The following is a 13,176-nucleotide window of genomic DNA, read 5'->3' as shown; positions in this document are numbered from 1 at the left end:
TACGCAACATCCAACTCATGGCGTAATTCTAAATGGAATTCTACAAAGTATAAGAATGATGTAATATTTGAATCTTAGGTCCAGTAGACGTAGTGGATAAAGTTTGTTGTCAGTAGAAGGAAAGCCTATGCAATCGTGTGTCTGGTTTTGCCTCCGCAAACCACCATATGATTATCAGTGACCCCGTAGTGGAGGACTCCGGTAATTTTGACCATCTGATGTTCTACGTGCACCGACATCGCACAGTACACGAGTCGTTACCATTTCGCCGCCATAGAAATGCGACCGCGATGACCGGAATCGAAGCAGAAACCTCCAGGCCAGCGGCCGGGCAGCATAAATATAGATCCACCGAGCACACTGGAGGAAAGGTTATTTCTGGCGACACATAGGGCGTAGATACAATGGGAGTGATGCGTACGAAAAGCAGTGTTACCGAAACGGGAACATAAAACAAATATTCTGTGCCTTCATGCGTACGCGCTATTTGGACACAACATCACTGTAGAAACGTTTACCACATCGCACAAAAGACTATCCCTAGTTCTTGTGTCTGATGCTGATACAAAGCACACCAGCGCGTCAATTGCGGACGTCTTTCATATCACAATTTTTTAAGCCATCAAAAAGCCAGTCCAGTACCTGATCTGACAAGGCTGCAGCCAATACAACCGCAGCTGTACTCGTAACTGACCTGAAAACCTTCTTTAAAAAAAAGCTCGGAGTTTATTGGCAGAGCTTATGTGGTAGGCAAACACTAAATGAACCACTCATAATATTAAACAAAACTCAGACACTTGCCAGCAGCATCTAGTCACGCCACGTACAAGTATCACTTCAAGGCTGCGAGTGAAATAGGACACCACTCAGCACACATGCGTACCTTCTATCCAGCGGATATTCGTCGTGGTGTGTGTGGGGAACCCTTGCTACCCTCTTTGGGTTGCCAAGCAGTGTCATGATATTTCCTTGTTTTTGCACAAAACTTTCCTTTTTACATCGCAAACGCACGTGACCATTCCCGACACATGTGCAACGTGATACTCCCGCCGAACATTGTATATCTCAACATAATCGAAACTTCGCCCATCTGTGTCGGTAATGATATAGGAATGCATTCTACAAGTGCATCTTGACACAGAAATACAGATACTCAATAATATTGAACTATTGAACTGCGACTGAGATCCTCTCGCGATACTCTTGTGTCGTGATACTGTATAGCTTTGGCGTGCAGCAGCGTCGCAAGGTTCGAAGGTCGGTCTGGCTGGAGCAGCGCTTGCAGTGCTGGCCGGGGTCGCAGAGGATCACCATGGGCTGCAGGGGCGTTGTAGAAGCGAGGTAGTTCACTGATATGTGAAGGCAAGCCAATTCAGCTACCGTGGAGATGGCGTAGAAGGGAAGGCGGCACTCGATGCCTGCTACCACGGCAGAGCGAAAGTGTTGAACAGACCCGTCCATGAACATCAGGAGATTCCCCCCCCCCCCCCCCCCACCACCACCTGACATGAATTTTTGCCACATTTTGCTAGTAGAGCCCACATTCCGGAGTGCGCCTTTGGCCGAGGTTGTCCTACTCCAACTGCGTGTTGACAGGCTGCTGGTGCTGTGGTTGGACTGAATAGAACAGGGAGCGTAGAGAACTTGTTCATAGAGAGCGCAAATCTGTTCTATCCATCACGCTAGTCAATTTAACTGTCTTCAAAGTAGAGTAGTGGTCCCAGAGGCCCTGAGGAGAGGTTCGGCAGGATGCAGCGCCTGTAGTAGCAAAAGGAGTCAGAGAACTATCATAATTATTAAAATGTAAGCGGCCTATGCCAATGTAGTATTTAACGGGCTGAAGCAGGATGTATAATACCCAGAAGATTTTGTTTAATAAAAGTAATTTATATAAGGTGAGACTAAACAGTATATATGGATTATGTAATGATGACCTTGCAAAGAAGCACGCGCTCGAGGGTAAGGACTGTGTGCTTTCAAGAGAGCGTATATCTGTATGTAGGTGTGAGCAACTTCTCAGTGAACTTTAAACTTTAGAACACGCATAAGTAGTGCTGCACGTGAGCAGCTCGAGGTACTTTATATTGAAACAGGAGAAACGTTGATAATTTAAATGCCCTTGTTTTTGCACGTACGTGGGTGTCTATACCTTGAAGACATGTTCTACATGATTCGATCAGTTTTGCCTTACGCATACAAATATTTTGTAACGCTGCAAATTCTGACAGCAGTATGGAAATATGTATCTTTTTCTGTTTCTTGTGGCAAGCCATTCTCTGATACCTCTAGTTGTAAATTCCTTCTAATAGGTTGCTTTTTAATGCATTATAATACGAGTAGTTCAATGACAAGCACAGTACTATCATCGAACAAATAAAAGCAAAAATGCATGTATCTTCTTCTGTACCTGTCAGTACCTGTTCTGTACCTGTCAGGCAAACGACGTGTCATTTTCACAGCAATGTTATCTCGTAGCTCACGAGTGGTGTCGTAGAACATTCGTTTCATATCTCGAATCGTGGGTTTCGGCTACCGTGCTTCACTAACTGACAATGCAATTTTGTAATTTTTTGTTAATCCTAATGGCAGAAAACATGCGCAATGGTCGCTTCTGCCCGGAAAATGTTGATTTCAATGTGCAAATCTTAGGTCACCATTAAGGCACCGAATAAGCAAACGATATAATTAACATAGGTAGAATCATTCTAATGTCGTCATGAGTCAGTGTTGACGCCATGACCTCCCTTAATTTCTGTCACTACTGTACTATTTGCAATAAAAATCTAGTCAATACACTCGTGTTTTCTTTCGTTATGTTTTAGCATACGTGAGCTTGGTATATATGGTGTGCTGTATATGCCACATTCACGTTTATTCTACTTGACTTGTTTTTTGGACACCATAAACATTGGTACAAACGAAAGCAAACAAATTGCAGTTAGTTCATAGTATACGTTATTTTTATTTTGAGCATTTCCTTGTCAAGCAAACATGTATATATTGAATTTAAATGCTACTAGTGGACATTCAGGGGCTCATATGTAACGGAATGGTGCGAGTTTGTTCTAGAGTTATGATCCACAAAAGATTCATTGTGGAAAAATGTAAAGAGAGTCCGAATGAATAACTTGGTAACCGTCAGTGTCGAGGCCTCGCTGTACATTACCAAAGGACGTGGCAAACTTGCGTAGTGTTCGTATGCACGTAAAGTGCATAATAATCTGACGCCCAGAAAATAGAGGCAGAGAAACACACACATTCAACGTCTAATGGCCCTACTACTTCTCTACCACCTTTTTTTGTCGAAAGCATTCTGAAATAGGGATTCGTATAAAAATAAGTATTTCATGCAAAGTTTTATATTTCCAGCTGTCCTTACGTGGCCAGGAAGAAACGCTGAGTGATGAGCTTGACAGCGAGAACCTGGCTGACCTTGTGGGCACCAAGATGGCGTATGATGCTTTCGAGCATACAGTGAGTGAATACAGGGACGAAAACCTCGCTGGGCTCAACATGTCAGTGCAGCAGCTGTTCTTCGTCAACCACTGCGCGAAAGAGTGCTCCGAAGACAACTCAGCAGTACCACCCTACGCATCAGCTCGCGCGCGTTGCATAGTGCCACTGATGAACATGCGGGAGTTCTCCAGCGCTTTCGGCTGCGCTGCAAGAACACCCATGAATCCACACGAGAAGTGCACTTTTTGGTAGTAAATTTGTTACTTCTGTACCTCATTCTATCCATCTGTTGGTCATGTTCCAGTGCCATCGAGTCGAAAAAAGATTTCACAAGAAGTATATTGAGACACATTCGTAAGCTTCACTGAATATATCCATTGCTCTTAACGTGTTTCAATGGTGAAGGTATTTAGCCTACGTTCTTTGTACGGCCAGTCAGAGAGCTATCATAACAATTAAAAGGTGTGCATCAAAATGCAGAAATTCCTATTGCTCACCAGTGTCTCGCTTGGCAAGCCCGCATTTGCCAGGATGGTTGGTTGTCTGTGGACGAATGGACGCTCTATTACTAAGGCCCTACTTGTGTTCGCAAGACAGCAGATGCTTTTTTGTGTGTTCATAGTTACTACACTTTTTGAGTGTTGACCGAATACTAGTTTATATAGAAACGAAGAAATAGAGCAAAAAGACTGAACTGGAAAACGATATGTTTTTGGTACGCAAAAAGGGTTGCTGTTTCACACCTGGTTTAATGGACCCCTGGATCGTGTCCTGGTTAAGTATTTTCTCTCCCATTTTACCAGCTTTCGCTGTACCAAAAGAAGGCATGAAAAGGTGTCGAAAATCGCAATGAAGGTTTTCTTTTATATAACGAAAATGCTCAACTCTTCGCCCCCTCCTTGTGCACTTGCTTTCTCAGGTGCACTTAAGACAGATGCCAAGGTACAAAGCTAGACAGCTGGATTGAAATACATTTATTCTATCGAAACATTTGAAGCTCAAGTAGTTGGCCTGGTTTGGTGCTGGAACTGAAAATCACTAATAATTATGAAAATCTGCTACGTGAGCCATAGACACGTCACCTAACTTCGAATCTATTATGCTGCTGTTTCACATTCACAACTCTAAACCTGTAGAGGGAGGGGGCATTTCGGTATGACACTGGCCCCCAATGTGTTACGTTTTTCTACATTAGCGTACATGTTAGGAAAATTACAACCTAGAACACTCCGGTCAGAGATTCAGTGTATGACCCATTCGGCAAAACCAGCACCTTCCGACTGGCAGGCCTACGGACTCTGCGTCAAGATGTCAGGTTACTTGTACCGATTTCAATGTGACTGCTGTCGGCAGGCAGGACTCAGCAATGAAAATTTTGATTTTACTGCACCAGCAGCCCCACGAAGCGGCCGCCAGGTATTCCCTGTCGGTCCCTACGTGGAATACGCCCGCTATGCGCTGAATGCGTCCTGAAGGATTAAAAGAAACTTTTTTTTCATTCCTCTCCACTACACCACTTAGCAACGTAGTCTGCACAGGTCGGTAGACTTATTGCGCGCTTCGTAAATATTCATCTCTCGTTCCCGCTGTACTACCACTCTGACTCTATTTTACCCCTGCGCGTGACCTTGCTCGAAATACCTGCTCAGTTTACCTCTCTTCGTGCGTAGTTTTGATGACAAAGGGGCGTTTCCCCTTAATGTAACTGCTATGGCTTGACAACGTAGGTGTTCGACATATTTCTATTGACTCGCAATACACCCCTCATTGTTACAAAGGGCGGGATCATCTGGGTCGCAGAACATGGCCCCCTGTTTGCTAACGCAGCATTCCGAGAGCTCACGAACCGCGTTTACTGAAAGAAGTGCCCAACGTAGATGGCGCATCAAAGAAACCCCAGAGCTACACTGAAGCACTAAGAATACCATTCGAAACTGAAAGCACTTACTACCTCCACACAGAGCCTTCGGCTACGAGGAAGGTATGGAGAAGGAGTGGGAACTCCAGAATAGGTCATTTCTCTGGTTTTTCATCCTTTACATCTTCTCTTGTAAACGATGTATAGACTATGCAGCACCTGTGTAGCAAAGCGGCCAGTGTGAAGCTATCCCTGGGTACTTTCACAGTCGCTCAGCGACCCCATTCCTCCCCAAGCGCATCACATTCTTTCTCAGTCACTACGGCAACCTGCTCAGAGCCGCAGAGGCAGCATTGGACGAGCCAGGGGCCACGTAGACAGACGCGAGCGATTGAAGCGATGAAATAATGGAGGCACCCTATAAAATTATCATAGCTGCGCTTCCACGCTTCCACACAGGAGTATGATTAGATAAGACGCCGTAGTGAGAAGCTCTGGAAAGTCGCACCATCTACGGTTCTTTACCCTACACCTAAAGTTAAATGGACGCTAATTGTTTTCGATGCGAAGCGTCTTGTGGAGGGGGCTGCGCCCGTCACTTCCAGTCTTTCCAGCGGTGTCCATCCCGAATGCGCATTCGCGACTCCTACCCTCTCATTTTTTAAAGACGGAAGTCGTTCTTGGGGACATTCGTTCCAAAAATTTTGGTCTGTCTGTTTGTATATTCATTTGTTCCGCCACTCTTAACAGCACCGGGTACTAGAACCGGTCGACCCCATCCGCATCACCCACCTATGTTGCTCAAGATTCAGCGCTCATACTTGTGCGATTGTCAATCAAAAAGCAGTTATTGTGCATGTCAGGGGCATCATAACAACACGTATACAGTTTGCATGTGTGTCTTTTACTAGAAAAGGCATACATAGGTAACCGTGCAACGCTTGCACGAAAAGGCGAGTGTTTCCAACGCTTTACTAAGACGAGACTGTGGTGGCATATACCCGTCGCCTTGCGTTTTCTACACCTTCACATCTGAGATGTGCGCGCGCACCCGTCTCAGAGCCACGTGTTTCTTTTTCCAAGAAAACTGCCAGATGGCACTCATGACTCACGTGCGACGTGATTTCATGCACTCGTTCTCCTCCACTGCACACTCGAGGCACTCTGACGCAGCGCATCCAGAATACCATTCACCTAATTTTTTGCGCAGGACATCACATAAAACGTTTTGTTCACTCTCTTCACACACAAGAATATCGTCTTTGGACGACATTTGCTGATTAACACGCAGATACGGGGCCAATTGTTTATATGCGAAGCATTTCTTGCAAAATTCACCGACTTTGAACGTTTCTATCTATCTATCTATCTATCTATCTATCTATCTATCTATCTATCTATCTATCTATCTATCTATCTATCTATCTATCTATCTATCTATCTATCTATCTATCTATCCGCTTACATTTGGGTACTCTCGTGGTCACCCCCTTAACTTGGCATGAACCAAAATCAGCATGGGAGGATAAGATGGTTTGACAAATATGACGCCTTGGTTAAGACAAGTATGATGTCACAATGCCGTCGTCAAACGCTTCCCACCAGACAGTGGCACATACCCACAGGCGGATATGTGCCGCTGGTATACGGGTATGTGCCACAGGTGTTTGACACTTAGTATCTACCCAGGAACGACGAGAACACACATGGGCAATTTTAACGCGGGAGTGTTAAGCAATTTTCGACATCGGTATCGTCGACGCAACGAACTGAAAGAATAAATGTCAGCGTCGCAGCCAAATTGAACCCAAGAATTTCGCGTCCCAAAGAAATATTTTGCCGCAGAGCTATGCCAAGTCCTAAAACTACTTTTTAAATAGACGCAAAACTTTGTGAAATGTCAATAGCGGTCTCAGTGCTGCCTACCCAATCTTTTAAACATTAAATATGTACTTGTTTGATACAGGAGTCACGTCGAGTTAATGTCATATGTGGTTAATTGCCATGCGCTGAAGTTCATTCATGTAGCAGTGTCCATGGCCAGCATCCTCGCGAGCACCAGCGCTTCATATGAGCTTCTGGTGTTGCTAATACGCATGTTCTAGTTGGCGTCGTTGCGCAAGTGGAAACCACTGGTTATATAAACATTTGCAACTCTTCAACTTATATTAGTGCGGGCAACATTTGAACATATATATTTAGCCTCTTTTCATGACGTGTCGCTCAATAAAAAGATCAACACGGTCACCGTCCCTCCGCGTGCTTCGCCTAATGTCGATTCCCAGGTACGTGGGATCTGTCGAATTTTTTTACACTCGCTCCTGCTCCCCTTCCGTGACGTCCGCACCCCCACTTAGCATGCATGTCTCCTCTTCCCACTCTCCTCCACTTTGATCTCCCTGTCTTTCCTCTAAAAATCATCTATTACTCAATATTGGCCTCGAGGAAATACCAAGGTGCCACCTATGTGATTGCGTCACTCATAGGATACCAGCTTGTGTTGTCTGCTAGAACACCGCAATTCTTGCGCTTTTGCTGTGGACATCATGCGTGTTTCCTTTTGTTTCGAGCTCGGTGCTATAAGAAGCAGTATTACCTGATAATACGGGCAAGCAAACCAAGAATCGGTGCCCTCGGTGGCACTCTCGTGTCAAATTTGCATAATAAAATTGCAACTAAGAACCGGTGCATGCAGCCATGGGAGACGATGCAAGTGGTGTCGTGAAAACAAAGCTGCCGTATTCCACAACCACTATCCTATCTGTGACGTTGAAGGGCCAGTGGATTAACTTTCCAGCACGTGGAACGGCTGTCAGCTGTAAGTAGTGTGATTCGTTAATCACTTCTTCTAATTACACAGTCAACAGGCTCCGAAACGCACTAGAAAAGCTCGTGCATTTTTTCTTCGTGTGACCAACCTCCTTCCGAGCGCAGTGACGTCAACTCGGCGATCGGCGATGTTGACTTTATTAGAGTTTGTTGACACCTGGTTTAGAACAATCAACGAGCTGCGTGCTGCGTCCCGTCGCCGAACGCTGAGTGGACGTCACTACACGTGGAAATAGGTTGGCGACGCACAACATAAATGCGCGAACTTTTCTTGCATGTTTTGGAGTCTGTTGACTGGCCCTTCAAAACAATTGCAGCGCTGGTCTTTCTTATGGTGGCCCTCGTGACCAATATAAAACAGCACGCACGGCAGACAGCTGCAGAGTCCACTGAAGATGCCACGTCAGTTCTGCGGTATAAAAGTTTGGTGGGCGTGCGCCTCGTTCTCTTCTGCGCAGGGGCACGATGAGCGCCAGCGTCACAGCCGCCGCCAGTGTCAGTGTTCGCGCCAGCGCAAGTTCTCAATAAATTACATCATCTCTCGCTCATGTGAATCATGTCCCCGCCGCTGCTCATGCACACATGATTCTCTTTACAGGAGGTGGCGTTTTTTTATTTTTTTTATTCATTTTCGGACAGTACAAAAACATTGCCCGCGGTCAGGACAAAAGGAGGTGGTTAGCCCCCTGACATGGTCCTGCTCGCGCTGGGCGTAACAGTAGCAATTGAAACAATATAAATTATTGCAAAGCGCACACATAAACGTATATACATACATAAAATCTATACATACAAATAAAAAAGGAACAAAAGAAATCACTATTGTAACAATAGAAATCATTGCTGAGCACACATAACATAAAGACATACACAAAAATATATACGTACAAATAAAAAGAGCAATAGAAATAAATATTATAACAATAGTATTCATTGCCGAGCACACATAAACATATATATATATATATATATATATATATATATATTTATATATATATATATACACAAAGAGTATGAGAGACTGTAGCTCACCCTACCGTGCTGAGAGTGCATTTATCCTAAGTGTTTAAGAGGGACCGAATTTTCATTTTGAGTTTTTTTGAGTTGGTGCACGATCGTGCTAGTTCAATTATTGCAGGATGCTCATTACATAACTTCATAATTTGGAAGTCTATTGTTTGCATTCCATAGTTTGTGCGTGTTCTTTCAACAACTATGTGTGTTTTACGAAGGTCCTGGCCGGTGTTCCTGCTTAAATAGCGACGGCTAAATGAACCCCAGTCTCCCAATACTTCGCAATATATGTACATCGACAATTTTATTTTGTAAACAAGGCAGTATTGTGGAATTCTGTACTTTAACATGAGAGCTGACGCATCTACATTCTACCCCGAATTAAGTAGTCAAACTGCTTTCCTCTGTAAAGAAGAAAGCTTTTCATTATCAGTCTTAATTCCTGTTCCCCACACTAACGAGCAGTAACTAAAATGAGAATGTACTATGGAAAAATACAATTCCTTCTTTAAGTTAGTTGTTAAAAAGTTACGTAAACGGTTCAACATGCCTATAGACTTCGCTACCTTTATCCTTACATTGTTCACGTGTATTGACCAAATTAAATTTGATTGAAAAGAAACGCCCAGAAACGAATGATTGTGTACTAGATCAAGTTGCGAATCGCCGTTGTATAGTTTCATAATGTAATCTACTTCTTTATTTTTAGGATAGAAAAGCATGAACTTTGTCTTTTTAACATTTATTTTTAGTTTATTAGAAGATACCCAGAGATTAGGTTCTTTCAACCAGTTGTTTGACATCGCCTTTAGCTCCTTCAAATCATTCCCAGAAAAGAAAACACTCGTATCGTCAGCATACATTATTACCTACCCAGTAAAAGGGATATTAACAATATCATTCACATATGTTATAAATAGTAGAGGGCCCAGTACAGAGCCTTGGGGCACACCATATTTGATTACAGTTTCTTCAGATTGAGCATCCTGGAGACAAATGTACTGTAGTCGATTGTGCAAATAACTACGGATAAGATTTTGTGCTGCACCTCTAAAGCCGTAGGCTTCAAGTTTACGGAATAAAATTTCGTGTTTGATGGAGTCGAATGCTGTTTGGAAATCTAGATATATAGCGACTGTAAATAACCTGTTTTCAATATTTTGGAGGATTTTATCTTTTATTTGTACAAGTGCCTGTTTCTAGACTTTCCCTTTTGAAATCCGAACTGTTGCTCTACAATAACATTTTTCGCTGACCAAAATTTATTAATTCGCGTACATAAGACTTTCTCTGCAACTTTAGCAAATATTGATAGTACAGATATTGGTCTATAATTACCCAACTCATTACACTTGCCGCCTTTATGAAGTAAAGTCACACGAGCAATTTTCAACCTATCAGGATAGATACCAGATGATATCATTTCATTAAAAATGTGCATTAATGGCTTTGCAATGTCATGTGCCACGGCCTTAACTGGTGAAGCTTTTATGCCGTCTTCTCCGGCAGCTGATTTGTTATCAAGAGAACCTAGAATAGACATGATTTTATCTTCTGAAGTAGGAGAAACAAATAAAGTGTCTTTCACAGCACAATGCAGGTACGTCATATAACATCGTTCTGGGTGCACAGTATGGAGGGGTTCAGCAGCTCCAACATTGGTAAAATAATGGTTTAACAAGTTTGCTAAAGAATCTCCAGAATACCTCACGCCATCGACATCTAATTCCGCTGGTACTCCTGATGAAGGGGTACTTGTCAATTCACGAAAGACCTTCCATGTCTTACGACTGTTTTGGGCGACGCTTTCAAACTTGCGTTCAAAAAAGGCAAGTTTGGCCTTCCTTAGGTCGACATTTAAGCTATTTCTAAACTTCTTAAATTCCTGTAATATTTGAAGATCGCGTGTTTTTAGAAAATTAGCAAATAATTTTTCTTTTTGTTTAATACGATAATAAAGGTCGCTCGTGATCCATGCCTTCCAGGCCTTTCTGTGCTTCACTATTGTTGTTAAACGTAATTCCCTCCCATCTAGATGCGGCCACGATCGCCACAACTCAATTTTATGCTTTCGAGCAACCTAGCGGGCACCCTTGACGATGTGTTATCGCGGCGGATCCAGGTTTCATACAGTGAGAAAGATGGATCATCCTTTTTCCAATAAAAGCTTTCTATCTCAGTGCACATCACGTTTCTTACTGATAGAAAGTGCTTCATCAACTTTTTTAGTCTTGAAGGCTTTCTGTGGTGCATTCGTCGAAACAAAACATAAATTACAGGTTCACTCCCGCTACGTATTGCTCCCTAGCTTCATCAAAACTCACAGAGAGATTTAAACAAACGTCTTTAGCAGCGATACGTGACTGGAGTATGGACAATGCCAACAGTTGATCTAATTAGCATAAAACAAAGCAGCGAAAATTTGATTACCTCATTTATTGATTCGTTTCACTGACAAGATTGTCGCATTTGTACTTCAAGTCTCTTTCAAACTAAACCTTAGTGATTTCCAGTTAAAACATTGAACAAACTTTTCTTTATAAAGACATAAGGTGTTTTGTTCACAAAATATTTTTCTATAGTTGCCACAGGGTTATGATATAGCGGCGAATTATCTACGTGCAACAGACATTTCTTTTTGTCGAACAGTGAAGTAAGTTATGCCGCATGCGCATGTTGAAGTGGGAGGCGGAGGCATCATATATATAAATAACAATTGCCACTTCAGAAAAATATTATCTGTTTTGATATCAGCCACCATTTTTTCTAAAGAGAAATGCACTTGAAGGTATATGTAAAATTTTTTGTCGCATTGTTTCCTAGGCATGAATGCGTAACGAACACTGAAAACACCTGGCAGATTCCTCAGTCTTAGGACTCGGTGTAACACAAAAGTGAAAATTCTCCTGCGAACCTGTTTGAGTGCTTACTGTACATTGATACACGAAAGCTTCTACAATGTCTGCTGGTGCTTAAGAGGTAAATTTGAGCGTCGTTTTTTCTACATGCATCCATGTGGGCATTAATAATACAACTTCATACCGACTACTAACGTGCATGATTAATGACTGAATAATGATAAACATGCCCTTGTGGTCACCGATGCCAGTGGTTGCTCTAGTAGTTATCGGTGAGTGTAGTTCACTGTGAGAGTAGAGCCGAAGAAAGTGGTGTGACAGCCACAAAAGCACGACTGCACGAAACTTTGCCTAACGTCATCTACTCGTGGCATGTTCAAGCAGCGCCTCCTAGAGTCCCTTCTATGAGGCTTTCAAAGAGTTATTGAACGCAACTGCCCGATCAGAAGGCAACGCAACGCGCTTTGTGTCTTCCCTCTGGGCCAGTCGCAATTTTTCGCGTAGATAGTGTAAGCGGGGAACGCAAAGTTTCATCCAGCACGTTGGTCTATGCGTTGCAGAAACATAGTTGGCATGAATTAATGCTGTTAGTCACACCAACGCTTTGGGTAAGGTCGCTACCTGGCAGTGTGTTAAGATGTTGACAGAATTTACTTCTATAGGTAAGGCATAAAGTATACGACAGACGCGTTGAACAGACGCGTTTTAGGGTGAGGATGCATTATTAGGCTTTACCAAGAGAACTCTGACATGGCAGTGGTGGACATAAAAGGCGTGATTTTGAAGCCTACAAATTGTGTGACCATGACAAAGTAGACGGCATGCCCAGCCACTGTTGTCGCTGACCGAAAGAAAAGTTGGGATTGTTCGACTCCTGTTGACAGAAGTTTATTTATATTTGGATTCTGAACACTTTTTGAAGACTTTAGTCCTTATTGGGTACCTTTGACGGAAACATTTTGGTCTGTCTGTCTGTCTGTCTGTCTGTCTGTCTGTCTGTTTGTCTGTCTACCTGTCTGTCCGTCCGTCTGCCTGTCTGTCTGTCTGTCTGTCTGTCTGTCTGTCTGTCTGTCTGTCTGTCTGTCTGTCTGTCTGTCTGTCTGTCTGTCTGTCTGTCTGTCTGTCTGTCTGTCTGTCTTCCCTTAACGATACCTCAAACGG

At 43.1% G+C, this 13,176-nt stretch overlaps 1 protein-coding gene across 1 annotated transcript in view; it reads left to right on the top strand.

The window, feature by feature from the left end:
• Positions 1-13,176, top strand: part of LOC142802912 (uncharacterized) — a 91,708-nt gene that overhangs the window by 19,551 nt on the left and 58,981 nt on the right. The window contains exon 4 of the mRNA XM_075887995.1: positions 3,370-3,474. Coding sequence (XP_075744110.1) covers positions 3,370-3,474 — 105 coding nt within the window. The remainder of the gene's footprint in view (positions 1-3,369; positions 3,475-13,176) is intronic.

Source organism: Rhipicephalus microplus, chromosome 3 (assembly GCF_043290135.1).
Source record: "Rhipicephalus microplus isolate Deutch F79 chromosome 3, USDA_Rmic, whole genome shotgun sequence".
Classification (NCBI taxonomy): Eukaryota; Metazoa; Arthropoda; class Arachnida; order Ixodida; family Ixodidae; genus Rhipicephalus; species Rhipicephalus microplus.
The sequence above is the reverse complement of the archived record's forward strand: the minus strand, read 5'-3'. Positions and strand labels throughout refer to the sequence as shown.